Below are 27,520 nucleotides of genomic sequence, written 5' to 3' on the forward strand. Positions count from 1 at the left end.
ATTTTTTGTAACATTGCTGACTTTTTCTCCTTCAGATTGCGCATCAAGATCATGAGATCAAGATGAGGAGGAGGAGGACGTGTGAAATGGTGACAACCACCTGCTGCTGCACCACTTACCGTGTAGCAGCTGTATTCAGAAAACAGCAAGGGGACATCTATTGTGTCGCCCAAGCCTCTCGTATAATCTTTGGACAGTGCCAGAGTTGGTCAAATAAGTAAAAGGCATAAAACCATAAGGTATGTAGAAATGGGGACTATTTTCAAGTGCGGATGAATATCACGAGATGACGCGTCTCCCGTATAAATACTCCTGTTCCCCTGGCAACTGCTCAGCCAGAGGGAGGTGTTACGAGAGACAGTTGGACAGAAATACTGAAACTAATTGTAAGTACAATCGTTCGTATAAGAAAATGTTTACATTTTAAGTGATTTGCTGTAGTTCTTCTTTCGGTTTACAGCTTCCGTTAATTCTTTATAACCCAGAATTGTGTTCGCTTTTCCTTTCGTAGCTAACGTTAACTGACTGCTTCGTAAACCGCGACGAGGCTCGCGACCTCAAACGAATAATGTAACGTTAACTAGCTAACGTTCATTTAGATGACGTTCGTTACGAATAACGTGCCGGGTTTTTTACTCTAATCATCCCTCGTCAAGTATAACAATTACGCGACACACGGCTGTAAACGTGACCCAACGTTCGTAACAATGGCTCAACATTTCTAGCTGCGTCGTCCATCAGAGGGGAACGTTAGACGAACAAAAAGAAGGAAAACAATGGCTACCTTATTTTTAAAATGGCGCTGGTGCTAGAATCACCGGCCTCCAGTATGTGATGCTCGAGGATTCAGCCCAGTTGTATAGCTCGCGGTACGCTAAAGTAATACGTGATGGCGGCCGTATACTGTATGCAACACTAAATGTATACCGGAAGGAGTCTAAAGCTAGATGTCAGACGTTGTCTATATAATGAGGACGCCATCATTCAATTGTAATGTAAACTGGTCAAATACATTTATCTGTAGAGTATACTATGTCCATTTTAGCTCCAGTCCTTTTTTATTTATTTATTAAAGGGTATTAGTAATGTTGAATCTTAATCTTTCACAGGAGCAAACATGCAGATCTTTGTCAAGACCCTCACTGGCAAGACCATCACCCTAGAGGTCGAGCCCAGCGACACAATCGAGAATGTGAAGGCCAAGATCCAGGACAAGGAAGGCATTCCCCCAGACCAGCAGAGGCTGATCTTCGCTGGCAAGCAGCTGGAAGATGGCCGCACCCTCTCCGACTACAACATCCAGAAGGAGTCCACCCTCCATCTTGTCCTGCGTCTCAGGGGAGGCATGCAGATCTTTGTCAAGACCCTCACTGGCAAGACCATCACCCTGGAGGTCGAGCCCAGCGACACCATCGAGAACGTGAAGGCCAAGATCCAGGACAAGGAAGGCATTCCCCCAGACCAGCAGAGGCTGATCTTCGCTGGCAAGCAGCTGGAAGATGGCCGCACCCTCTCCGACTACAACATCCAGAAGGAGTCCACCCTCCATCTTGTCCTCCGTCTGAGGGGAGGCATGCAGATCTTCGTCAAGACCCTCACTGGCAAGACCATCACCCTGGAGGTCGAGCCCAGCGACACCATCGAGAACGTGAAGGCCAAGATCCAGGACAAGGAAGGCATTCCCCCAGACCAGCAGAGGCTGATCTTCGCTGGCAAGCAGCTGGAAGATGGCCGCACCCTGTCTGACTACAACATCCAGAAGGAGTCCACCCTCCATCTTGTCCTGCGTCTGAGGGGAGGTCAATAAATGATTCCATGTTGTAACTTGCTTTACATTACAACCTGATTCAATAAAAGTTGAGATTAAATTATATGGTGTTTTCACCCCCTTTTTTATTTGCACATTTGTCTTGTCGGGATTTCTCATTTACCATCGCGCATTAAGGATTATTCTCTATTATTTCTATAAATTCACTGTTTGAAAGTTGGTGTTTCGTGATATTAAAATATATAGCCTAAAAATATATATATATATATATATATATATATATATATATATATATTTTTTTAGGCTATTCATTCAAATTGGTTCAATGAACTAGAATTGCAAATATCTTTTTATAATGCAGAGTTGGAATACATTTAATATAATTTCAAAGACTTGCTGATCAAATGCTCTTATTTGCTTCGCAATCGACAAGCAATTCATAAAGGTTGCATGCTCTCTCATATTTTTATATTTATCTGATTTTTAGGAGTTTATTCCAGGAACATGGAATGATATGAAATACATCTCCTAATTGTCGATGTATTTCAGCAAAGGAATCCGGGTCAACTCTCCTGATTAACCCAAATTGCCTGGACTGTTAATCTGGATTTTTTTTTTAAAAAGCTGCATTCACATTTAATCAGAGGAGCCTCACAGTAGCTTTTTAATGAAGCATGCAATGTCACACAGAACCACTAGATGTCACTAGTTTACTGGTACTCCAACCCTCAAGTTCCATGACATTGTAGTAACAGGTTTCCTCTACCACTATACAAATATGTGGTTAAAAGTCCAGCAGGACTCCAATAAAACTGGTTGTTTTAACATAACAGGATAAAGGTCATGGTCCAAAGCAGCTGCAGGTCCAGAGCTGGTTGGTGATGATGTTGCATGTCAAACGAGACGGTCTTGTGATGTACTATCATAAAGAATCACACATTTCTAGTAATGATTTACAAAAGAATGAGACCCGATACCAGATGATAAAAGCCTGGTTCAAACAGGTAAATGGGATGGGAATCATCATTAGATATGTCTTTATATGGTCTTCTTGTTCTTTATTAATCTGACCGTTATCATTCAGTTGCTTTTGTTCTAAAATAAATAATTACAAAAAAACCGAACATGCAAAAAGTACTCACATTTTCCTCAGTTCAGTTCCTGGATGCATAAATGATCATTCATATTTGTATAAACATACATCTGTATTGTCCTACAAGTCCTTTTGAGGGATTTCCTTGAGATACGTATCCAGTTGATAATACCTGTCCCAGTAATCCCAGTGCACTGCACATACTCAAACCTCACTTCAAACACCAGTACTTTATCATATAGTTATAGAATAAACAGTCCTTTAAAACAGGGCTTCTCAACCTTTTGTAATTCAAGGCTCCCTTCTGAAAAATAAATATCCAAGACCCACCATAATCACCTGAGAAAATAATATGACAACACATTTCTTTTCAGTTTAGTTTGGATTAACCCATATTAGGAATTTCACAGCAATATTTTCCCAAGTAGTTTATATAAGGACACAAACAAGTCAATGTGGATTCACGGGAGTGATTATTGTGATTATTATAAAGCTTTCAAATTGTTTGTCGGGGGGGATGGGTCAACAACCCTGAAATAGTCGTCTCGCGTTGGTCCTTCAGAGGAAGCAGTGCTGCTGGTTTACAGCCCCTCTCTCTCTCAATGGGTTAGCCCGCCGCGTGCCCCGCGGGTCACTTGTTGTAACGCGTCTGCATATCAGCTGCGAGTCGCTGTCCCACTCGGGTCCAGCGCGCGGGCGACATGGCCGGCTGGGGAGCCTTCTTCGTGTCACTCCTCAACTACAAGACAGAGAAATATGTCATCGCCGAAAACCGGAGGATCGGAATATTGTTCAGACTCTACCAGCTGGCCGTGCTGGGGTACATCATCGGGTGAGGCGCACACGCACGCATGTAGACCCCCTTCAGACCCCCTTCAGACCCCCTTCAGACCCCCTTCTTTAGGCGTGGAATAAAGTAACCTTTTAGAAAGTGATTCACAGAGTTAAAAATAGTTGAGCTCTGCGAAAGCGTTGACTTTTCTTTTTCTTTTTTTTTACTGCTAAAGTGAGAGCGCCATAGAGTTTTAAAGTAAATCAAATATCTCTAATTGATATATATTTAATCATATCATATGTGGCTCTGTGGCATGGACTGCAGCTCTGGGGGGGGGGGGGGGGGGGGGGGTCCCGTGCGGGGGTCATTATTTTACCCCCAGATGCACGCGGATGCGCGAAATAGTTCCACACCGTGTCGGTTTGAGATGCAGGAAATATTCCACACATCAGCATTACTGCTTTCCAATCCGTCTGACGGTGGTGCTGTCAGACCCGGGGCGTGAGGTCACAGACAGAGGGGCAGGGGAGGTGGGGGGGTGTCACACAACTGCTCTGCTGATGCACAGGCGCCCTTGTTCAACATAAGGCTCTGAAACATAATGCATCCCGATGTCTCAGGTGGGTGTTTGTGATAAAGAAGGGCTACCAGGAGAGAGAAGAGGCCATCCAGACCTCAGTCATCACCAAGCTTAAAGGTGTTGCACTGACCAACAGCTCCGAGGCCGGGCTTCACCTGTGGGGTGCTGAGGATTATGTCATACCCCCGAATGTGAGTGAGTCTGTCCGTCTGTCTGTCTGTCTGTCTGTCCGTCCTTAGGTCTATCTCTACAGCTTGTAATATTGATGTCTGACTGGCCTGTCAGGAGAGATTACGAGGCGAGTGTCTGCTTTAGCGGATATCATTAGCTCTGTATTCGTCGCCACAGATTTAACAATATTGAACTTCTCAGGAGTGTAATTTGTTTAACCTTTGGCTTCTCAATCTCACCGCCTGGTCCTAATTGAATTTTGCAGGGTGAGCAGGTGTTCTTCGTAATAACAAATTACATAGAGACCCCCAATCAGAGGCTGGGGTTCTGCGCTGAGGTGAGTACACAGAGGAGGGCGAATCTTATTATTTGCTTTTTAATTGTGTATTGTATTGTGTGTGTGTGTGTGTGTTTTTGTTGTTTTTTTTTCTTCATCCTAATATCTGAAATAACCGGCGATGACACTGTGGCAGATTACCAAGTCCATGCAAATGTATTTTCACACCACACAGAGCTTCAGGGTGCCAAATGGACGATGTCAAAGTGACGACGACTGTGTCGAGGGGGAGCCTGTCACAGCTGGCAACGGTGAGGAGCCCAACTCAGTCATAGTGGACACTGACACTCTGAAAACAATATTTATTTTCACGTTGTTTCAACTGTATTCTCTATGACGTGAATATCGTGTATAGTACACACAGTTCCAACTGTATTCCAGCTCGTCTTACTGTTGCATAAACTCTCTTTAAGCTCCACCCATGCAGCCAAGAATGTGTGCTCTCTCTCTCTCCGTCAGGAATAAAGACCGGCTTGTGTTTAAACAGCACTGGGACCTGTGAGATTCATGCCTGGTGCCCTGTTGAGTACGGCAAGAGACCCAGGTGAAGAGCCCCCCCCCGAAGAACTCTTCAAATGTGCCATTTTGTGCTACCACATTGACACTCACTTTGATCCCTCACAGGGGCCGAGATATTTCACAGGTTCTATTTATTACTAATGCAGCCTGTCAGCTCCACTCGTTTTGTTTTTATTTCACACAGCTGCCTGTCTGTCTCTCCCCCCCCCCCCCCCCCCCCCCCTCTTCGCCCTCTCCAGAGAGCCCTTACTGAGTGAAGCGGAAAACTTCACCATCTACATCAAGAACTTCATCAGGTTCCCAAAGTTTGAATTCTCCAAGTGAGTGTCCCGTAAGTGGTGCCTCTTGCCGGTGGTGCCTGTGGTTTTCGGGGCATCGTGACACAAATAACCGAGTGAGACCCAACGGCTGCTTTGAATAGCTTTAGGGTGCAGAGAGCCTTCTATTTATACCAGCCTGTGCATTGCACTCAGCGAAACAGTGAAACAGTCATCTGAGACGTCCTTGACAGCAGGCCCGTCCCGGGACAGGTGTCCGGTCCGACGGGGCTAACCCTGCGGCCATCCCGGCTGCCTCTTAAAGTCCTGCAAGAAAAGCAGAGAGATGCCATGAGGCTGCGCTAATGCATCCGTCAGCATCTGGTCCTGATTACACAACCACCTCTCTTATGTTTCCTCATTTATCTTGATACGCTTGATGGGAATTGGCCGGTAATACAAATCCCTTTCAATGGCCGGTACTCTAAATGGCTGGCAGCAGTGCGGTCATCCAGTTTGTGCTTAGAGCCAGAGGGTGTAATGGTGTGGGTTGGTTGACATATGCATACTGTCTATCAATGGCAAAACTTTCAATCTGAAAAATGCACTTTTTGCAGAATGATATTTGTTGAGGATACCCAATACAAAAGAAAAATATACAAAGTACAGATAGGAGATTTCCCCCATTTCTCCTTTTGTACTTTGGCCTTCAATATGCTGCTGCTGGTGTGTGTGTGTGTGTGTGTGTGTGTGTGTGTGTGTGTGTGTGTGTGTGTGTGTGTGTGTGTGTGTGTGTGTGTGTGTGTGTGTGTGTGTGTGTGTGTGTGTGTGTGTGTGTGTGTGTGTGTGTGTGTGTGTGTGTGTGTGTGTGTGTGTGTGTGTGTGTGTGTGTGTGTGTGTGTGTGTGTGTAGAGGAATACTCTACTTTTACAGTTCAGTCAGGAATCCAAGTAAATTGAGAGAATTCTGAGAGTCTGAGTTGGCAGGACCAAGTCTCCCTTGAAATGTATTTATTTATATTTTGGACTTCAGAGGACGGTTTAATGTTGTTGTTTTTTTGTTCAATGGTAGAATTCAGCAATACAGACTGCTTTCCATAGTTGAAGATGTGAAAGTTGTGCTTCATGTCGGCTGTATTGACCTCTTAGGTCCAACGTCCTTGAAAACTATAACGACAGCTACCTCAAAACGTGCTCCTACGACAGTGAGGACCACCTGTACTGCCCCATCTTCCGCCTCGGAGACCTGGTCAGCTGGACTGGAAACGACTTCCAGGACATGGCTGCTAAGGTACAAAGTGTAGCAGTGTGCCAGTGGAGACTGTGTGTGGGAACGACTTCACTTCCCGGCTACCTCACGGCCATTTCATGATACCATAACACCTGCACTAGCCCTTGAACTAAAAATACTAAACAATTCTTCATGTAATCATAGCTGTTATTGACATGGCAGGGAATCAGAACCAAAGCAGTGTCTCTACGTCTCTCTCTCGTTCTCTCTACTTCCTGATTGTAATAATAATAACAGACACGTTCAGTGAAATCAAGGCCTAACTGCAGAGCATCAGGGTATAAAGTACGGTACAGTTGTGTGTAAACAAACACCCACGGTCTCTGGACTGAACCTGAGCTTGACTCCAGCAGAGGAGTGTCGTATTACTCCAAAGGAAAAGGGGAGAGTCGGCGCCTAAAATAGAATGTTTTTTTTATTTTTATTCTTGGACAAATTCATTTTCAAGATACAAAAAGACAAGCAGCGACATGAAGCCGCCTTGGAGTCGTGGTCGGAGGTTTGAACAGGTCTCTGTGCCTGTGATCGTCTCGAAAGCGCGGACTGGAATATTTCATTGAGGCAAAAGCTGAGCAGATGGGATCTAACTTCTGCATATTCTAAGAATAACAATACAATGCGGGTGGATCATGGGTTTCTGCTTTATGGGAAATCACACTGGCTGCGCAGAAATAGTAATATAATGTATCTTTTGGACAAAAACAACCTTATCGCGAGGTCCAGATTTGGACACATGTTGTGGTCTTCCTCGTCTTCATGTGTTTCGCACAGGTGACATGGAGACACGTATGGAGTTTTATGATTCAGTAATACTTGAAAAACCTGAAATGATTTTCAAACCTAGGCCACTGCTCCAGTTACAGGGTCCTGGTGTTGTGCATGCTGCCTCACCGTCATGGCTTACCGGGACACTTGAATGCAATGGAGCCATCATTAATGTTATCGGTAACCTGTGCAGGGAAAAGGCTTTTTTTTTTTGTATGTGTGTGAAAAAGGACATATTGTTAATGATTTTTATTCCTGGCACAGCTCCACCCACCTTCAATTTGATTTAAGGTGTAATCAGCCAGATGGATGGAAGTGACACAACATGAACCATAGTCACACGGGTCACTGTTTTTGTCCGTCAGGGTGGGTCTGTTGGTATTCTCATCGAGTGGAACTGTGACCTGGATAAGGACTCCTCACAGTGTAACCCACAGTACAGCTTTACCCGCTTGGACATAAACTTGAACAACTCTGTCACATCAGGATACAACTTCAGGTACGTCCCTTCAGGCATTCATGTAAATGCTCCCAGAGTTTTGCATGACTGGTTTTATTTCCATCTGTTATCCACTGATCTTTGCCCCTACAGGTTTGGCAGGTATTACAAGGATCCTAATGGTGAAAGCTTTCGCACTTTGTATAAAGTGTATGGGATTCGCTTCGATATAATGATCAATGGCCAGGTACAGTGATACAATACGTCTTTCTTTTTGAGGGAGGTACATGATTGCGGTTGTAGACTTGCAGTGACTGCCTGTTTATTTGTTTTGCAGGCCGGGAGATTCAATATTGTTCCCACAATTATTGCCATAGGCTCGGGTGTTGCCCTGCTGGGTATCGTGAGTAATTTACTAAAATATTACGTTGACCTGTCAGTGGATGATTGGTGATGCCTGACGTTTGAAAAAACATCCGATTAGCGTGATGCGAGAGGGCAGTGGTAGGTGACTGCAACAAGAATGATGCTGCAGGGCCGTGACAGAATCCACTCAATTAAGATTGTTATTTTTCTTTCAGGGAGCCTTCGCATGCGATATGATACTCCTGTACATGATGAACACAAGCTCCTTTTACAGAGAGAGGAAGTTTGAGATCATCAACTTCAAGTAGGACTAAACTGCAGTCACACAAACTTCAATGGTGGTCCTTCTTAAATCAGCCGTACTCCAAACCTTTTAACATAACACTTCTTGGCACATCTCCCTCCGTACTGTATGTCCCAGGAAAGAACGGACCAAAATCAAGGAAGGGAAGACGGGTCAGCGGGAAAAGAGATCCAGGAAACCAGCTGCTGAGAAGCAGAACGCCAACTCCACCAAAGAGCCAGCGGACCCCGAGGCCACTGCAGAGAGCCAGCTGCCTGTGGACATTCGGGGTCCCACCGTTCCACGCAACGCAGGACAGCGATACCCTGCCAAGATCTCTCCGCAGGGCGCAGAGCCAAAGCCTCACATCACCTTCTCTCCACACAATTAAGTTAGGCAGGCAGACCAAGACCAATCACCTGCAGAGGCCCGCGAGAGGCGGAGCCAAAAGACGGACGTACGTGGACTTCTCACCCAACTGGAACGCCACTAGCTTGAGTGATGCTTGTCCCGACTACACACATGTTGGTCCAGAGAAATGTAAATGTTGGGCTCTGTGCAAGTGGTCCAGGAAGCGGATGTAGAAACACACAGAAAGCTGGTTGTCAGGGGCGGGGTCAGGGTCCAAAGATGGGATGTGGGAGATTACAACAGGTCCATTGATAATGATATGCAAGAGTGACAGAAGGGATTCATCTAAGACTTTAAGTCAATTGGCAAATATTTGCAGATTAATGCATTAGAAATGCACATTATTAACTGCCTTGGTTTCATGTCATAAAATCAGTGCTTCTAACTTATTTGGCTGTTGATCAGACAAATTAATTTCCAGTTTGGTTCATATATGATAATTGAAGTTTCATTTTACCATTTATGGAATTTTTTTTTTTTTTTTTAAAAGCAAAATGACTTGCAGTGATAGATTCATGAGAACCTCAATGGATTGGATTAAGTAAAATAGACATTGCAGACTAATACATTAACTGTAAAGTGATTTTGGCTAAATCAGTTCACATAACTCCTTAATGATTTTATGAGCATGGATTCAAAATGAAAACCTTTAAATACAACTGCACTAGGAAGCAATATGTAAGAAAGTGTGTGTGAACGGTCTTAATCGTTGGTATTTCAGTTGAATGCATCGTGTACCTCTGTTGTGAATTTGAGTGCACGTTAAACACGGCCGATGTGTCTCCTGCTGTATTGACGTTGATCTCAGCCATGCGATGGCTACAACACAATCTTATTCACGGAACGTAGTTGTGATGCGCTCAAGTCTACGGAGATTGGACAAGTTCACTGTTGATTGTTCATAAACGATGCAAAACATTGAAGTGCAAGGACTCCTTTTCGTTTGTTCTTCCCGTTACTATTTATTAAATGGTCTTTATAGTTGGAAACACATGCATTTGTCGTGTTTATTTCACGGCGTCAACCAACGAAACTGCCTGATGACAAACTGATAAATAATGTATATACACAAGTTGCACAGAGGTATTTATTCCAATCGGTAATCAGATTTGTTATTGAACTGATATTGTACATGAAATGTAAAGAAAAGTGCTTACATCTTGAATGTAATCAGTTTTGATCTATGTTACACTACAGCCTACATTATTATAACCAGGCTCTTATCCTGGTACGGATGACCTGGAGCACAGAGCAGGAGTTACAGGTTGAATAAAGTCAGTCAATGGCGTAGGAAAGATAAGAACGGTTAATTTTGCAACCTATAATTATAGACACATCCTCTGATTAATTTAACAGTTACAAATTGAAGTCTTTTAGTAATGGCTTATCTACAAACAGCAGGGCAGACAATAGTGTTAGGGCTAATTTAAGGTTATTCTTCATAGATCATTCTAGTACACATGCACCATTCCGTAGAGGAAAGTCCAGAACAGGACGTAAGTGAAAAGACCTCCGACAAGGCCCCCGGTGAAGAGCAGCCGCCGCGATTTAAAGCATTTGTTCCATCGCCGTCCGGCCTTGAGAATAAGCAGCAGGGAGAGGAGGAAAGCAGAGATTAAATAAAAAATGAAGCCATAAAGTCCAGTCAGCCCGAGGATGCCGGCTGTTGCTCCGGACAGAGCGGACAAAGAGGTTCGGCAGTAGTCCAGCACGGCGGCGTTGCCCCTCACAGACACTTCACTGATGAACTGTGGTCCCTCACGCTTTGCTACAACTCCTGCCATCTTGGCTCAGGTCAGCTGTCACAGGAAGATTCTCCTGTTTCAGGAGAGATTCAGACACAAAAAGGGCATTTACTCAAATTAACCAAACCTGCACAAAAGAGCTATTTAGAAACACTTTTTGTTACTCCACTTTTATTTCACCGATGGAGAATAAAACCTGAGATAATGAAACGTGGTGGATTGTTACAGTTTATCCCCCGCACGACTGTGAGGCAAGGCAACTGCTTTATCAGAAAATAAGTTGACGTAATATTAAATGAATTAGACATTGGGACATATTTAACCACTATGAGGATAAAATGACAGGTACATTGAAAGCCCCCTAATGGGTCTGTCAAAGACAAAAAAGTATCTTAGCTTAGCGAGCTGCTCACATTAGAAATCAAAATAGATAACGTGATACCAACAACATAAAGCGGCGTGGTGACAAAACCAGGCACACCAGGCGTGGTGACAAAACCAGGCACAACAGTACGAGACCCAGACAGGCGAGACTGCAGTCTGAAGAGCCGAGTATGGTATGGTAACCTAGCTTTAGCCGTTAGCTAGTCATGCAGGCAGCTCCGACGGTAAGTTGACAGATTCTCACCGGAAATACACGCAGGGACTCGTTGGCTCCTCACAGCGCAGCTACCAGACCATAATATGCCAGAATAACTTCACAGGACTGGATGGTGGATTGTCTTTCAGGAATGTGAGCTGATAGGTCACGGAAACAGCACATTCATTCTTGTTTGGATAACACACCTAGACAAGATTCGGCCATGTTCATTCGCACTGCATTGTGGGACAGGTCAGAACCGGATCAAACCAAACCCGCGGCGAGGTTGTGGTGCGTTCTTAGCCCAATAAAGAGTAGGAAACCTTTACAGGTACATTCGCAAACTGAATGTTTCATAACCATAAACCGAGCGAACGAAAGCAAGTGCTAGATGAAAATGCAAATTGCTGTTAAAACTGCAAATACTATGTTTTAATTGATGTCAACATGTCTGACAAATTTCACCAACAGGCAGTATCTTTAGTTGTAGCATAAGGACATGTGTAACATAACAACATTGGGTTCGTTTCCTCTTTTCTTTCCCCCAATAATAAAGATATAATAGACACAAATAAAATAAACAGCAAAGTATGATTCCAGGCAGGCAATCAACCCTTCTCACCGAGAATATTTTCGCCTTGTCATTTTAGGACAATGTAATGATTAACGTTAGATGAATAACTTAATTCCATTCAGATGTCATGCCAGTGAGCCAGCAGACCTGGCGCTGACAACAACTGAGTGCAATCAAGGCTTTACTCTGCCAGAAAAGTGAGGACATGTCGTAATGTTTTCTTCCTCTTCGGGTTGACCAAACGAACAGAAACGATTGTGATATTTTGGCTTTTTGTTTATATTCTTCTGCAGTATTGTAGAACTAATCGCCTCGGAGGAATCGCTTTATGTTTAAATATCCAATTTCCTACATCGTTGAATGCGGCATCGTTGACTTTGCCTTGTCATCATGTTGCCGTCCAGCTGATTGCCAAGGCACACAGTTTCATCAGCAACAATGTCTTCCTATATCCTCGGTGTAGACGTGGGCACCACGTCGGTAAAAGCAGTTTTATTAGAAACGGGCTCCAGGTCGGTGACTGCGAGTCACACATTGCCGACTTCCTGCGATCTAATAGACCTCAGCGGGATAAAGGTGAGTGCGTTCCGTGGTGCGTTCATGTAATTACCAAACAACTTTACCTCGCACCTCGGCAACGTTAACGCTGCTGTGTGTTTGTCTCCGTGCCCGTTCCGCATAGGCGAAAGAGCAGGAGACCGGCCGGATCATCGACACTCTGAACCGGTGCATCGGTCTGCTACCTCGACGCAAACTGCAGCACGTCATCAGCATCGGGCTGTCCGGACAGATGCACGGGGTTTTACTCTGGAAAGCGAGGAGCGGTAAGACGAGCACCGCAAGCTGTGGTACATGAGAAGTTTGAGCAGCAAAGAAATTGATATATTTCTAAATCTATCTTGATTGTAAATATATATATAATTTGTTTTTAATATAATGGTCCTGGCCCCTAAAATGTAGATATGTGTCCACAATACTTACTACTTAATTATATATATATATATATATATATATATATATATATATATATATATATATATATATATATATATATATATATATATATACACTTGCTAATGCAATTGAGGTGAAAAGGAAAAGACCAATTACCCTGAAATAATGAGATCCAAGTCCCATGACAGACATCCCTCAGGCTATTGTGGTGTCAGGTCCTTAATGTTGTGACTCCTATATTTACACAATCTATACTCGCCCAAGAAGCTCTTTAATCTGGAAGGGCCCCAATATAAGGGTCCTAAATCACACTTTCGAAGCTCTTGAAACATTTCTAAAGAGGTACATAAATTAACAATGTAGCTGATGTATTCACTTTTCTTTTCAATATTGGAAGAGAAGTGGTTATACTATTTGAGTTACTTTTTGAGTAGTACTTTTGTTTCAGTACACCTTTGTAACATGCTTGTATACTTATAAAAGGGCCCTCAAGTGTTAGTCGCCACTTGTTAAGTGTCCTTGAGCAAGACACTGAACCCCCAGTTGCTCCCTGGGCGCATCACTGCAGCCCACTGCTCCTTAATGACTAAGGATGGGTCAAATGCAGAGAAGAATTTCCCCACTGTGGGATTAATAAAGAATTAATAATAATAAGAATAAAAATTAATTTGGCAGTTGTACTAGAGCGTGGGGCGCGGCAGACCGACATCAATAACAGTGTTTCCAGTCAGTTCAATTTGTACATGTATTATGGTGATTCAAATTGTTCAGACGGTTTCACAGTCCAAACAAAGGTCATCTCCAATTTCTCTATTGTTTGACTTTTTATGATCACTGGTCAGGTAATGAAATAAGGTTCTTCTTGTTAACGTTTTTACGTGCTCCCAAACAACCCCTCCTGGCTTTAGAGTCCAAAGATAATTAACAGTTTAATTTGGATAACAGCTCCCAAAATGTTTAACCAGACCACAGGCGTGAAAACATTCACTAGCAAAGGTCACAGGGATTTGGAAGAAGCCTTTCGAGAAGAGAGCGATGTTTTCACACTGCTGAATTAAGCCAATTATCTGCTCTGTAATACTGGTGACATTTGAAAATGGATTATTATAACTCCTCCTCCTTAACAGAAACTTGGTTGGTCCGTTGTATCCCTTTCACAACTACGCCCTCTGCTGGTTGAATCCAAAACTTGACATGAAAATAGGTTTGTAATTGTAGTAAACCTATGCTACTGGGATGTTTTTGCATCCAAACGTAAAAGTCAGACCAAACTTATTTTGTCTCTCGCAGGTTGCGTTTGGTCCAAGAGGGACTTCTTCACAAGCGGAGACACCAGTCAGCTGATCACCTGGCAGGATGGGCGTTGCAGCAGCGACTTCCTGTCCTCTCTTCCAAAACCAGACTCGCATCTCAGCGTAGCCACGGGGTTTGGCTGTGCAACAATCCTCTGGCATGCAAAGCACAGGTCAGACATTCAGAAAAAGATTCCCACGCCGAGCCTGTGGTGCCTCTTGGTTTGGTGATCTGGAGTAAAAGATGTGTGCTTTCACTGCAGGCCGGAGTTCCTGGAGGACTTCACGGTTGCAGGTACCATCCAGGACTACGTGGCGTCCATGCTGTGTGGTTTGGACGGGTGTGCGATGACGCCCCAGAACGCAGCCAGCTGGGGCTTCTTCAACACCTCCTCCAACCAGTGGAATGTCGACATGTGTGTAAAGGGCCCTGCTAAGTGCATGAAGCGTGTTTAATAGTTTGTGCATGATCGGTTGTTAATCTGACATCACTTTATGAGCTTGTGATGAACTGTACAGAGTTGTTATGCGTAACAAGCTTCTCTGTCTGTGTGTGTGTGTGTGTGTGTGTGTGTGTGTGTGTGTGTGTGTGTGCGCGTGTGTGTGTGCACGTGTACATGCATGCTCTAGCCTGAAGGGTGCCGGCTTCCCCTTGCACCTGCTTCCTCAGTGTGTGCGATCTGGTGACTTGGCGGGACAAACGTGCTGTGACTGGCACGGTATCCCTGCTGGTACGCCAGTGGGGGCCGCCCTGGGAGACATGCAGTGCTCTGTCTACTCCTGCATGAGCGCGCGAACAGATGCAGGTGAAACAGGAAGTCTGGGCATTCCCCTCAGGGATAGGATTACACCTTGCGCAGTGCTTTTCACGCACTTCCCGATGAAAGAATCGGTAGCAGTAAATACCCGTGTTTTAGTTACGGCCTCATTATGTTTGAGCACACACAGAAAGCAAATGCATTATGGATCAAGTGTGATCCTGCCGTCAGTGCCTCTTGCGTGAGCTGTTAGTTCACATGCTGTCGATGACAGTTTGCGTCTGCTTTCTAATTTCACAGTTCTTAACATAAGCACTTCAGCCCAGCTGACCTTCGCCATGCCAGCCGACTTCAGACCTCCAGATTCTCCTCAGCCAGCCTCCTCTATCTCCTACTTCCCCTACTTTGAAGACTCGTACTTGGCGGTGGCGGCTTCACTCAACGGCGGGAATGTAATGGCCACTTTTGTGGGGATGCTCACTTCCTGGATGAAAGAGCTCGGTAAGTATCGTACTGTATTGTAGTGTAGTCGTGTTATTTAGTTATTTAGTATCTGCATTAATGGTCCCCAGAGGATAGATCCTGACTTTTCCTCTAGCATCATCATGCGGCGTTGCCTGAAATGTCTCGACAACTATTGTATCGATCGCTATGAAGCGTTCATCTTCCCTTGAGGATGAGTTATCATCACTTTGGTGATCCCTTTGACCTTTTTGCTCTAGCGCCATCGTCGGGTCACTGAGAGCCCAGGGAGGGCGCTGTCCAGTTGGCTCATGACGGATGTGTTGCCATTCAAAGTGTTGAAGCGCTCCTCTCGTCCCTCACAGGTGCGGAGATGAGTGATTCGTGCTTGTATGAGAAGCTGATTCACTGTGCGCTGAATCAGGGAACGAGCGACCTGAGGGTGAGCCCCACGATCCTGGGGGAGAGGCACAACCCGCTCTGCCTGGGCCAGGCCGCCAACATCTCCACCAGCAATCTCTCCCTGGGTCATTTGACCAGGGCGCTGTGCCGCGGAGTCCTGGACAACCTCACCTCCATGATGCCCGCTGAGCGCCTAGAGCAGGCGGGGGTCAACAGGATTGTGGGCAGTGGGAGCGCCATCACCCGCAATGAGGTGCTCAGGCAGGAGGTGGAGAAGACGTTTCCCCAGCAGGTGGTGTACGGGCAAAACGCAGACTCGGCCGTGGGCGTGGCCATTGTCCTCTGTGATCTACTCTGAATGAGTTGTAAACCCCACCAGCGAATCCCTGTCTGTGTACAGGATTACGTGAACATTTTGCACGCGCGAGAGAACCTTAAAGAATGCCATCGCTTCGTTTTAAAAAGGGAACAAGCAAGGAAAGTGAAATGCTCCGACGTGTTTCGCTCCGACTTTACACAAGATGCCTTGTGTAAAGTCCATTTTGTCAGTTGCTGAAAGGCATTTAATAAAATCCATGAAGTAGAAGAAAATCACAGCGCTGCTGGACTGCTTTGAAGATCCCAGATTTATGATCTCTGTATTTGAGGGTCGACTCCTCCTTGACGAGATGAGGTGTAGCCGCCATCAGCTGTGTTGGCATTCGAGCAGAAAATAGGCCATGAAGGAGATGTTTATTTTTCACATCCGTCTGTCTCATGGCTTTGAAATGTCGCCGCACTCGCGAAGGAGCTGATTCTCTTTTTAAATTATCACTCACCATCTCATTGAGTCTAAAAAGATGTCACCACATTATCCCGACACGGTGGTCCCGCCTGGATTGAAAAGAAAACGTAAAATGTGACATGCAATATAGTTAAGATGCAGTTCATATGCATCCATAATCCCGATTCATGAGACTGTTGCAGCGTAGTGGAGTTAGAAGCCCTGCTCTACTTAATATGGCACCTTTATCACCAATGTATTGTAAACTCTGTACATCTGTCTATGTCGGGATCCTGGAGGAATGATGGGGAATGGGCACATCTGTAGGACCTTTTTCTAGTGAGCTGATTGGTCCTTAGATTAATGTTTTGAATCTGATTCTTCACAGGTCCTTGGATTTAAAGATGCTGTGCTTTAAGGGTCCCTGTTGTGGGAGGGAGAGCTTTAAGTTGCAATGAAATTATTTGTGTTGTTTTCTATCAAGAACCCCATCTAGATTAATGATTAATGATTACTGCACTTTCTTTGCCGTCTCTTAATTTGAAGTCTTAATCTTCCATTTTGAACTGTGAGCTCCTCACAGAGTGGGAACATGTCCTTGATTGCGGTCAGTTTCTTTGTATTATATGTTAATTTTGCTTATACCACTTTGTTGTGCCGCTGATTTTTGATACACAGAATATTTCTAGCAGCAATGTTGGCATTTTCTGTAATATTGACTAAATACAGTTGTGAGAAACACACACACACACACACACACACACACAATATCAGTGTTAGTAATGCCAGTCATTCGGGCCAAAAATGGAACCACAATTATATATGCAGTTATGTTTTCGCTCATTAGCTCACAGCTTATGTGGTTATCGTACAAATAAAGCAGTGTTAATAACTTCTTTTGTCTCTGGTCTTAAATATTTTGAATCCATTTTGATGTCGATATATTATTATACTTGAACCAGGATCATATTCTGGTGCGCTTGTCCATGTTTTTAAAGGAAATCACTGAATGCAAAGGTACGCACGCATTGAAAAGTCCCGATGAACACGTGGGGGGAAGCATCAGGCTGCACACTATTGGACGTGAAGGCTCAGTTGCCCATTTGGATCCCGTTTGAATTACTCGCACCACCCTGTGGCTCACGGTGACCACGTCGGTGTGGGAAGCCCTGGGCGCCGGGACAAAAAGGGGGAAGTTGTCTTAAGAAAGGAAATTGTCAGATGAACACTTGAATGCAGATCTGCAGCCTGACAGGCAGAAGCTCTGCAACCACACAGTCACACAGCAACACTGAAACACACACACACACACACACACACGCACACACACACGCACATGTAAGTGAAACTACGAAGAGGCCCATGAGACGCACAGGAGGCCACGGTATGGACTAAAAAAGAAAAGAAAGAGTTGCTTCAGAAATATCATACACAAACCTGAGGGGGAAACAAAGTAGCAATTCAAAAAGGTAAGTTAATGTATTCAGGTATTTTTCAGAGAGACATGAGGATGTCTTTTTCTTGTTAACGTGTAAGTTAATTATATATTTTTTCTGCCTGAACAAATCAGGAAGTGTGTTCAATGTCAGACACCACGGTGGTACTAGTGGTATTTCTTTGCTGTCTCAGCAGAGGCGCTCAATGCATCCTTTTAAGCACTCAAGGCTCCAGTAATGTGCTCTGATACTCTCTAGGGTGTGTCACTTTATCTGCCCACTGGCTTCTTCCTGCTGTCTCTCAGCACCCGTCCGGTAAATGAACATCTCGGGGCGCTTCACATCTCCAAAGGAAACTCTCCATCGCGTGCAGCCGACTGTTGTTCTGTTTTGATCCGTTTTTTAAGCAAGAAGACAATCTGGAGCACAAAGACTTCCTTCTGGTGAGTTAAATGATGCGTTGTGGTTTTGTTTACCAATCTTGAATCAGTAGAACATTGACAAACATCTTGAGCATCAGCGGAATCGTCTTTGTCTGAACATATTTTAGACCACTCTCACATCATGTGACTAGTTATCATGTATTTTGGTGCATTTTGAACAAAAGAGGCAGATGCTTGGTTTTTATGGTTGTTTTATGAGATTCAATGAGGATCTGGGAAAGAATGGCAGTGTTTATTGAGGTTTGTTAATAATTGTACATCTGTAGCTTGGGCGTGGAAGAAGGTGTTTCGGCGCACATACACACACACACACACACACACACACACACACACACACACGCACACACTTGAACAATAAAGTGGTCATAAAATACAGATTTGTCAATAAAACAAATGTTTAATTTATTCAGAAGTGCTACGACTGATTAATTGTTAAAAAATACATTTGTTTCATTGGAAAATAGTTGTTTCTCCAAATACGACGTACTGTAAATACATTTTTTCCATCCTTTGTTTATTCCTCTGAATCTTATGATCTCGGAGTGTTACTGGGGTTACTGAGTCACTAATTCCCCATTTCGTGACAGAAAAGGGGAACAAGAAGGAACCAAAGATTAGGTTCCCGTTATCCTTAACGTGATCCTTTAAATCCAAATATCATATATCCTTTTATTGTGAGCAGCTGAACTCTCATTCAGTATCATTCACATTCTGTGTCTGTATAAATCATAAACCGTAGCGTGTATGATTTGATTATTCTGCAAAAGAAGTGGCCACCAGATCAAGCGTCGCTTGCGGTGTTGCCGTATTCTAAATACACTCCTTTGTTCTTCACTGGGGCTGAAACATCACATGTCTGGAAATATGTCTGTGAGGGGATCCCCTAGTAAGATGTCTCAGACCCAGCTGATACAAGCACATAGCAACTCAAAGATCCAACACAACAAGAACAAAGCAAAGTGTCGGTGTGACCCATTGACACAGCTGTGAGCCGTTCAACCGAAGAGAAAGACATTTCATGGAAGAAGGAGTCAGTAGAAATGTTTCTCTTTTTGCCTTCGGACGACTCCTAACCCTCAAATCAGAAACAACTGGTCTACAGAAAGCAACGTTTCCTACGCATCATAAGATACGACTGGCTATTTGTAAATGGAAATATGTGTTGGAGAATCAGTTGAAGCTAACTACTTCTCCACAGTTGTCATATTCACTGGATCTGTTGGTTGTTGTCTGAATGACGCACACTTGTGCTGTACGTCCACGCAGACCCCTGGAGCACGAGGCCAAGATGGAGAAGTCCGAGATGTTTGGCTTCTCTCTGGAGGCAGACGACCGGACCGAGGAGGAGAAAAGGCGTCAGAAAGCATCAAAGAAAGGCGGCGTGGAGTCGCCCGCGGCCCCCATGGACACTGATTACCAGGAGGAAATGGAGGAGACCAGACCTCAAATCAGATTCAATCTCAGCTTTGACAAGTGAGCCTCACCATGCACAGATAAAGTGATCTCTGCCTTTCTTTTTAACGCTCATTATAACATGAGTGCTGGGCCTTATCAAGCCCCACGGTGTTGATTAATCTGGAGTGCGGGGCTGCGTGGCCTCTTGACCCCGCGTGAACCTTTTGTGACCGCGAAATGTGTTTCGTCGATAGAGGGATCCGGGGCGAGGACCAGCACAAGAGAGACAGCAAGACGTTTACCATCGACAGGTTGTTCGAAGCCGTGGCCAGCGGGGACGTCAGCAAGCTGGACGGCCTGCATCAGTACCTGCGCCAGAACATGAAGAAACTCTCCGACTCCCTGTGTGAGTGTGACGCCCGCGATGCAACAGGTGCCCCACACAGAGAGCCGTAGGCCTGCGTGCTATCTCCCTGAATGTGTGGTTGCGCCCACAGATCAGTCCTATGGTAAGACCGCCCTGATGAAGGCTCTGCTGCACCTCAAGGACGGCGAGAACGAAACGGTGGAGCTCCTCATCGGCATTTCAGAGAAGATGGGCGACATTAAGGAGTTTGTGAATGCAGCCTACACCAACAGCTACTACAAAGGTAAACAGTGTGCTGAGCAGAATGGCTGAGGGAATACAGTTTAGCAACATTATCCAAATTGTTCCTATGTGTGTTGATGTGTTGATGTGTGACTCTGGCAGGCCAGACAGCTCTCCACATTGCCATCGAGAGGAGGAATATTTCCTATGTGAAGCTGCTGGTCAGTAAAGGAGCAGATGTCCACGCCAAAGCCTGCGGGGTGTTCTTCCAGCCACACAATGGCCCCAACTTCTACTTTGGTGAGTCCGTGCTGCTGCAGGGAGGAGCGCCCTCTTCTGGAGCCTCACGCAAAGATCATCTGCTGACTGAAGATCCACATTTCACTGCTTCTGTTATTGCGTGAGATCTAAATCTGGGTATTTCATCTTGAGTTCTTAACGTCTTAACTATTTAAGTTACAGTATTTATTGTTCAAGGAGGTCTACCACCTCATTACTGTTCATTCAAAGTTATTTGTGGGAGTTATTTGCGGTTTACTTTCCCTTAAGAGGGGCGGTCTGGCATCAGTCTGTAACCTCTGTGGTGAAATGTCATGCTTGTACTTTAATAGATTATATGGAGACACAAGTTACACATTCAGAGGGAGATGCATTTAAACTGTGTATATATAAAAAGATTGAGTCTCTCTCTGTGTTGTCCTCAGGTGAGCTGCCTCTGTCTCTGGCAGCCTGCACCAACCAGCCCACCGTGGTGGACTTCCTCATGGAGAACGAGTACCAACGGGCCAACGCTAAGATGGTGGACTCTCAGGGCAACACGGTGCTGCACGCCCTGGTGATGGTGGCGGACTACTCCAAGGATAAGGACAAGGATAACACAGAGTTCATTACCAACATATACGACCGTATACTCAAGACCACCGCTCAACTGCACCCCAAGCTGAAGCTGGAGGACATCGAGAACCACAAGGGGCTGACGCCTCTCAAAATGGCTGCCAAGACCGGCAAGATCGGGGTAAACGGTTCATCGCAGTCACTTCAGACACAGCAGGGACACAACTATACGATAGGCCCCCAGCTCCTCTGACATCCCAATAACTATTGTTTTGCCTGGCCCTGTGTTGGGGTCACTAAATCATGCACTAGTGTTCCCATTAAGAAAACGATTGTAAGCTAAAGTTTCATTTTGTTTGTCTGCAGCTTTTTACACACATCCTGAAACGTGAATTCCAAGAGAGTCACATCAAACATCTGTCCAGGAAGTTCACCGAGTGGGTTTACGGCCCCGTCCACAGCTCCCTTTACGACCTGGCCTCGGTGGACTCGTACGAGGACAACTCAGTCATGGAGATCCTGGTCTACGGCAGTGACACTCCCGTGAGTCCCCGGCATTATGAGCCCGGTCGGAGCAGCTGATGCCGTTATTCTGTGCTCAAGCATCTGTCTCCTCCCAGAACCGCCACGAGATGCTCCAGATGGAGCCTCTGAGCCGGCTGCTGGAGGAGAAGTGGAATAAGTTCGGAGGTCGGATGTTTTTTATCAACTTCCTGTTCTACCTCCTGTACTTGATCGTCTTCACTCTGGTCGCCTACAATAAGAAGTTTGGAGAGGTGAGCTGGCTGCTGCAGACCGTGTGACTGATCTGTGACAGACAGACCTGCGCTGATGTTGCTTTTGCGTTCTTCTGTGTCCCACAGCTGCCGTACCCCCTCAAACACACCACAGCCGGTTACCTGTATGTGTCAGGCCAGCTAGTGATAGCACTGGCAAACTGCTATTTCTTTGTCATAGGGGTATGTTTGTGTTTTAAATTTCAAAAAATCACCACGTTGTGGAACCTGTGTTCCGCTAATGTGAATAATGAAAAAATGAATCTACATTCACAGATCTTAGAGTTGAAGAGGAAACGGCCGAAGCTGCAGACGTTGCTGATTGATGGATATTATGATATTCTTTTGTAAGTAGAGCGACACTTATCTCCCAGGCGTGGTTTGAACTAAAGGTATCCTCGCCAGTTTTCTTTTGAAACTAACACGTTCTGTTCACGCTCGGTGTTTTACCAAAGGAGCAAATTGGAATCATCTTTAGCCGGCAGCATCTTCTGGTTGACAGATTAATCACATCATTCATACCCTAGTGGTTTGTGATAGTAACAAACACATATTCAATTCAATTCAATTCAGTTTATTTATGAATATAACTATATACCTATGCAATGTCTGTTGTGCTGGTGGTTTTTGCCACAATAGTGCCACACCAGCAGAGTCCCCCTTGACCACACAGATGAGGTGTCCTATTAAAGGGGGTGAATATTTATTACAAACATAATGTAATAATAAAACTTCCACAGGGATGTGAATACTTTTTATAGGCACTGCATAATCTAAAAATACTCACATTAAATGATGCTTGTTTTCTTACTCACCAAATGACTTGTGGGATTTATTGCAAAGCACAGACTGGTGACACCTTTGTAAGATCTGGGATGGGTTTATGCAATACACATTTGCATTGTTATAATGTATAATCACCAAGCCGTGCGGGTTCACAGAGGCTTCTCTGCTGTTGGTAGTTTTGTGCAGGGCGTCCTCTTCCTGATCACGGCCGGCCTGTATCTGTTCGGGAACCAGCAGTACCTCAGCTTCCTGGTGCTGTGTCTTGCTCTCAGCTGGGTGAACATGCTCTACTTCTCCAGGGGTGACAAACACATGGGCGTCTACAGCATCATGATCCAGAAGGTAGTCCACACAGGTCACACTGCACCACGGGGAACATGACATTGAACGATCCCTGAAGCCCTTCGGCTCTTTTTTGGTCTTTGCAGATGATCCTCAGTGACATCATGCGCTTTCTTCTCGTCTACATCGTCTTCCTCTTTGGATTTTCAGCAGGTAGGGGAACCTCATTTAGGATCCAACATGCCATGAATGGAGGATGCACATATATGTAATCTGTTCCGTCTGTCCTGTCCCAGCGGTGGTCACCCTGCTCAAAGAGCCCATTGTGAAAAACACCACTGTAACTCGGCAGGGGCGTCTCTTTGGTCCCCTTGGTCCTGATGAGGAGTGTGTCAAACCCTACTTCAGAAGCATCTCCTACACCACGCTGCAGCTCTTCAAGTTCACCATCGGCATGGGCGAAATGGAGTTCACCCAGGAACACGAGAGCACCGTGGTGTTCTTCGTGCTCCTCATCAGCTACATCATTCTCACCTACATCCTGCTGCTCAACATGCTCATCGCCCTCATGAACCGCACCGTGGAGAAGACCACGGAGGAGAGCACCAGCATCTGGAAGCTACAGGTGAGGCGTCCAGCAGGGGCTGCGTGGTGGTCGAGGGGAATGTGTCCGTGCGTGGCTGACGTGGCTTGATGGCGTGCTGTGACTGCTTTTCAGAGGGCCATCACCATCCTGGAAATGGAGAAAAGGCTGTCGTGCTGCCTGAGGAGGAGGTTCCGCTGTGGGGTGGAGAAGAACCTCCGCACTGCTCTTGGAGATGACCGTCGCCGGTGTTTCAGGTTGGCACGACACGCGCACAGACTTCCTCGCCCAATCACAGATAAACCCCGAAGTCGCCATCGCTGTGTGCGAAAAACACAGGATGAATTGTAATAACTCGATTCATCGAAATTTTGTTTTGCACAAACTAATGGCATTCCCAATCAGCAAATGATTACATGCTCAGCAAAGATGGCGATAACTGTAATCGTGACACAATCCTGAATGCTAACTTCAAACCTAGAGGTAAGAGTTTGTTTCTGGGGGCAAATATGTAGTGAAGCCAGCACAATGCAATCTGCTGTGTGCAATGTGCGCCCTGTAACTGACAGGTAATTTAAGGCAACAGGATACACACATAATAATAAAGGTTTAGGCTTGAGGTTTTAACAATAGAGGCAGCTGTGTGAGGGGGATCGATTGACTCGCAGCACACTGTGTTCTTTACTAATTTGCCTCCTCTGGCAGCTGATTGATGCATCACACCGCACACAGTAATTGGAGCATGTGTCCTCTTGTCGTCTCAGAGTGGAGGAAGTCAACTGGAACAAATGGAACATCAACCTGGGCAAAATCAATGAGGATCCCGGGTGCTGGGATCGGGGCCAACACCCTGCCTCGGAACCCCCGCCGAACAGAGCAAAACGAGGTGCCGTGAAACGCAGACTCAAGTGTTCTGGGATGAAATCATGTTTTTGGGCCTGTGTCTCTGCGAGAGCAACGTGATCCACGGCGTGTAACATTTCCTCCTTCGTCCACAGGGAGGAGCTGGAGAAGCTGGCGGACTCAGACAGCCCAGTCCACAGAGATGCTTCCTCTGAACCTCACACCGGTCTAAAGAGACCACACAGAGCTCACTCTGTCCGCTCGGCCTGGCTGACCCGAGCATCGAGGCATTCAAACCGAAAGACATTATTCAGTTCCCCAAGAAATATAACTGTCAAATATTTGAACTGCCTTTGTGACTGACTGACGGATACTCCCAAGTCAGCTTGATTTTGAATTTTGAATGTAAATTCCCTTTGAGGCAATCTTTCTCTCAGGCGAGCACATCTTTGACTGCTCACACGCTGAAAGCTGCACCGTGAGCAGCGTAAACCGCCAAGTCGAACATTTGCAACACATGAAACATTTCATCCAAAGGCTTCTGCACATGCTGCGTGGCCCACCGCCTGAACAGGATGCACGTCCTCTCTGCACAAAAGGCCACAACCTGCCGGCACCTCTGACACCGCTCAAAATCCTTCATGGAGTAATACTGATTACGAAGGTGCTGATCCTGCCCTCCTGCCGTGTGCCCTTTATGCGAGTCCCATTTTCATCACAGCCAGACAAGCTAAATCTACTGCAGCCAGATAGTCCTGTGGATTTCACAGCTTGCTTTGTCTACCCTACTTCCCCTTTCTATTTGGCAGAGGCAGGCTCTGATAAATGGCTTGAAAGCACAGCAATTGGTGCAACAATCGCCACCTTCAGCACGAGCTGTCTCGGTTACAAATGATATGTGGTTTAGGAGGGCCTTTTGGACCGTTGTAAGGCTGATTATGCAAGACACAAATCTGTGAATAGCAACCTACCCGAACTGTCAGGCAGCATGAGCTCATGCAGAATGAAGGGAGCAGGAGAAAAGAGCACACCTGTTGTCACCGTCAGTTTAAATCAGTGTTGCAGATAATCCACACAGCGGTTCAGACCCATTTCAAAGCATAAATTAGAACTTTATTTTATTATTACAATATTACAAAAAGAGTAGCACAACTCTCACGCTCTTGCCTCTGATCTGTCGTACAGAATGACACAAAAGAAAGGCTTGTGGACCTTCTTCCATTTCACAGCAATAGTACAAGAAACAAAGAAAGAAAGACAAATTAAATAACAAGCAAATCAAGTGTTATAAATAGTCACAACTGCAAAATCAAGCTTTGAAACTTGGGGGAAAGAAATGTTACAGCTCCGTAACTACACATTGCTAAAATATATAATTACAAAATATTACTCCTTTTCATGCTTTCCATTATAAAGAATATCTAAGGAATTGCTCTTTCTCTTCAACAAAACCTCAATAAAATAAAAATAAATTTAAAAAAAGAAACAAATAATAATAATTGCTGTTTCTGCGTATCCTCACCATCCTCTTTCTCCTTATTATTTGGGGTTTTCATTAAAACCATGCTCTTTTTCAAGGGAAGTCCAAGGACCAAACACTTAAGGCTTTTTAAGGGCTGTTAGGGAGTTAGGTGAACAAAACATGGGCGTCATTGTGTTTATACACACGCACACTATCTCTCTCTCTCTCACACACACACACTCACACACACCCTTAAATCTACCCACTTCAGCAGGAGACACTCACACACACACACAATCGTTAACGTTTAAAGTTACGAGTAGGTAAGCCAGTGTACAATAAAATAAACAATGCATTTGCTGTTTCACTTTAAAAACTTAAAAGTCAGTTTTGTTTACCTCCAAGTGATCTTGCAAGTGATCAATTTGGTCTTTTCGAGCAGACTTCACATCAGAATCAGTAGCATCTACACATAACTTAATTCACATAAGTTCCTGCTGTCGGGATCAGAACTCTCGTCGAGGCTCGTTGGCAACGCCGTCATTTCTTCGACCCCAGAGTTGTGACCTCGTAACCCGCCTCTCCCCTTCAATAACTGCAAATTAACATCATCTCAACGTTCAAGTAATACATTTGTCATGGTTTAAAAAAAAATGACCGGAAAAGGAAACAAACACAACATGGCACATCATCACAACAGTGTGTCCTCCTTAACATGACTTTGGACATTTAAAAAAAAAAAAAAAAGGTATGAGAGTTGATCTTTCATGACATTTTCTGCACTAAACATTCCACTAGTTTTTTGCCAAACCTCCCTGGCATTGACAGAAAGTCTTTTTCTTTATTTAATTTTTTAAACACCTGAATTCATTGCAGCATTTTCAGCAGGACAGAGCGTCGCCGTTTCAACATACGTGCTCCCTGCTGGATCATGACTGTACAAAACAACCTGATTACATGCTTCCTTAACTGACAGAGAGGAATCAATCTTGAATAGTCCTTATGATACAAATAAATAATTACATTTCAAAAGAATAAAACCTACCGTAAGCTTTTCTAGCTGTACTCTGTAGTGTCCAGTGTCTGGTGGCTTTGTACTGAAACAAGATTACTCTCTTCTGTCCCCAAATGACTGTTTAATCTTGAAGTTACTATGAGACGGGGGCATTAACACCAAAATCTAAATCAGTCACTTGTCTCAAAGTAGTCTGAGCCAAAAGTTCCTGACATGACCCTTTAAAACATTTTTTCTTTTAAAAACACATCAGTAGATGTTTTTGTTGGAATCTATTTTTCTTCCTTCTTACATGCATAAGAAAACGTTACGGATATCTCTGAAGTAGGAATAACACAGGATCTGTTTGGATCCAGGCACACAGATAGAGGAAAGGAGGGAATGACACACACACACACACACACACACACACACACACACACACACACACACACACACACACACACAATACAGATGTGTATACACACACGCACATGAAAAAGTTCCCTAAAG

General features: G+C 44.8%; 5 protein-coding genes across 10 annotated transcripts in view; 4 read left to right on the plus strand and 1 right to left on the minus strand.

Annotated features, from left to right (window-relative positions):
- ubb (ubiquitin B) overlaps positions 1–1,873 on the plus strand; it is a 6,743-nt gene extending 4,870 nt beyond the window's left edge. Inside the window, exons 1-2 of one of the 2 annotated variants that reach the window (XM_034551043.1) lie at positions 263–386; positions 1,110–1,873. In XM_034551043.1, coding sequence (XP_034406934.1) covers positions 1,118–1,807 — 690 coding nt within the window. In that variant the 5' untranslated portion in view covers positions 263–386; positions 1,110–1,117 and the 3' untranslated portion in view covers positions 1,808–1,873. Of the gene's footprint in view, positions 1–262; positions 387–1,109 lie in introns of those variants that run through there. The other variant, XM_034551044.1, reaches the window with a different exon arrangement.
- A 1,608-nt stretch (positions 1,874–3,481) lies between these two features.
- On the plus strand, positions 3,482–9,974 carry p2rx5 (purinergic receptor P2X, ligand-gated ion channel, 5). Of its 2 annotated transcripts, none has more exons than XM_034551039.1 (12): positions 3,482–3,693; positions 4,257–4,407; positions 4,653–4,724; positions 4,900–4,975; positions 5,184–5,268; positions 5,483–5,563; positions 6,649–6,790; positions 7,921–8,054; positions 8,148–8,241; positions 8,332–8,397; positions 8,576–8,664; positions 8,782–9,974. In XM_034551039.1, exons 1-12 carry the CDS (start codon positions 3,563–3,565, stop codon positions 9,032–9,034), a joined length of 1,374 nt encoding a protein of 457 aa, XP_034406930.1. In that variant the 5' UTR covers positions 3,482–3,562; the 3' UTR covers positions 9,035–9,974. The 2 variants fall into 2 exon arrangements, with proteins under 2 accessions (XP_034406930.1, XP_034406932.1); XM_034551041.1 differs by having other exon boundaries at positions 6,706–6,790.
- A 147-nt stretch (positions 9,975–10,121) lies between these two features.
- On the minus strand, positions 10,122–12,109 carry emc6 (ER membrane protein complex subunit 6). 2 transcript variants are annotated; one of them, XM_034551048.1, is made up of 2 exons: positions 12,002–12,109; positions 10,122–10,872 (listed from the first exon to the last, which is right to left on the minus strand). In XM_034551048.1, the coding sequence occupies exon 2, from the start codon at positions 10,836–10,838 to the stop codon at positions 10,506–10,508; it is 333 nt and encodes a 110-aa protein (XP_034406939.1). In that variant the 5' UTR covers positions 10,839–10,872; positions 12,002–12,109; the 3' UTR covers positions 10,122–10,505. The 2 variants fall into 2 exon arrangements, with proteins under 2 accessions (XP_034406939.1, XP_034406938.1); XM_034551047.1 differs by lacking the exon at positions 12,002–12,109 and adding an exon at positions 11,428–11,630.
- On the plus strand, positions 12,094–17,480 carry shpk (sedoheptulokinase). The gene is made up of 7 exons (XM_034551038.1): positions 12,094–12,529; positions 12,636–12,777; positions 14,198–14,372; positions 14,463–14,615; positions 14,830–15,005; positions 15,258–15,458; positions 15,785–17,480. Exons 1-7 carry the CDS (start codon positions 12,392–12,394, stop codon positions 16,177–16,179), a joined length of 1,380 nt encoding a protein of 459 aa, XP_034406929.1. The 5' UTR covers positions 12,094–12,391; the 3' UTR covers positions 16,180–17,480.
- Positions 17,481–17,852: 372 nt separating this feature from the next.
- Positions 17,853–27,377, plus strand: trpv1 (transient receptor potential cation channel, subfamily V, member 1). Of its 3 annotated transcripts, none has more exons than XM_034550326.1 (17): positions 17,853–18,053; positions 18,256–18,463; positions 19,730–19,936; positions 20,113–20,264; positions 20,356–20,508; positions 20,610–20,747; positions 21,152–21,462; positions 21,648–21,824; positions 21,902–22,057; positions 22,145–22,240; positions 22,334–22,404; positions 23,020–23,185; positions 23,272–23,338; positions 23,422–23,750; positions 23,844–23,965; positions 24,473–24,594; positions 24,707–27,377. In XM_034550326.1, exons 3-17 carry the CDS (start codon positions 19,752–19,754, stop codon positions 24,781–24,783), a joined length of 2,322 nt encoding a protein of 773 aa, XP_034406217.1. In that variant the 5' UTR covers positions 17,853–18,053; positions 18,256–18,463; positions 19,730–19,751; the 3' UTR covers positions 24,784–27,377. The 3 variants fall into 3 exon arrangements, with proteins under 3 accessions (XP_034406217.1, XP_034406216.1, XP_034406218.1); XM_034550325.1 differs by having other exon boundaries at positions 18,279–18,463; XM_034550327.1 differs by having other exon boundaries at positions 18,326–18,463.
- The last annotated feature ends 143 nt before the right edge of the window (positions 27,378–27,520 follow it).

The sequence above is a fragment of the Cyclopterus lumpus genome, chromosome 14 (genome assembly GCF_009769545.1).
Source record: "Cyclopterus lumpus isolate fCycLum1 chromosome 14, fCycLum1.pri, whole genome shotgun sequence".
NCBI lineage: Eukaryota > Metazoa > Chordata > Actinopteri > Perciformes > Cyclopteridae > Cyclopterus > Cyclopterus lumpus.

What these genes read in the sequence shown, in the direction of transcription:
- p2rx5 (XM_034551039.1), top strand. Translation starts at nt 3,563, where the DNA reads ATGGCCGGCTGGGGAGCCTTCTTCGTGTCACTCCTCAACTACAAGACA. An exon ending in GCCTGTCACAGCTGGCAACG is followed by an intron (nt 4,976 to 5,183) that starts GTGAGGAGCCCA and finishes TCTCTCCGTCAG; the next exon opens with GAATAAAGACCGGCTTGTGT. An exon ending in GAGTACGGCAAGAGACCCAG is followed by an intron (nt 5,269 to 5,482) that starts GTGAAGAGCCCC and finishes CGCCCTCTCCAG; the next exon opens with AGAGCCCTTACTGAGTGAAG.
- emc6 (XM_034551048.1), bottom strand. Translation starts at nt 10,838, where the DNA reads ATGGCAGGAGTTGTAGCAAAGCGTGAGGGACCACAGTTCATCAGTGAA.
- shpk (XM_034551038.1), top strand. Translation starts at nt 12,392, where the DNA reads ATGTCTTCCTATATCCTCGGTGTAGACGTGGGCACCACGTCGGTAAAA. An exon ending in TAGACCTCAGCGGGATAAAG is followed by an intron (nt 12,530 to 12,635) that starts GTGAGTGCGTTC and finishes CGTTCCGCATAG; the next exon opens with GCGAAAGAGCAGGAGACCGG. An exon ending in ACTCTGGAAAGCGAGGAGCG is followed by an intron (nt 12,778 to 14,197) that starts GTAAGACGAGCA and finishes TGTCTCTCGCAG; the next exon opens with GTTGCGTTTGGTCCAAGAGG.
- trpv1 (XM_034550326.1), top strand. Translation starts at nt 19,752, where the DNA reads ATGGAGAAGTCCGAGATGTTTGGCTTCTCTCTGGAGGCAGACGACCGG. An exon ending in TTCAATCTCAGCTTTGACAA is followed by an intron (nt 19,937 to 20,112) that starts GTGAGCCTCACC and finishes TTTCGTCGATAG; the next exon opens with AGGGATCCGGGGCGAGGACC. An exon ending in CCTCTTTGGATTTTCAGCAG is followed by an intron (nt 23,339 to 23,421) that starts GTAGGGGAACCT and finishes GTCCTGTCCCAG; the next exon opens with CGGTGGTCACCCTGCTCAAA.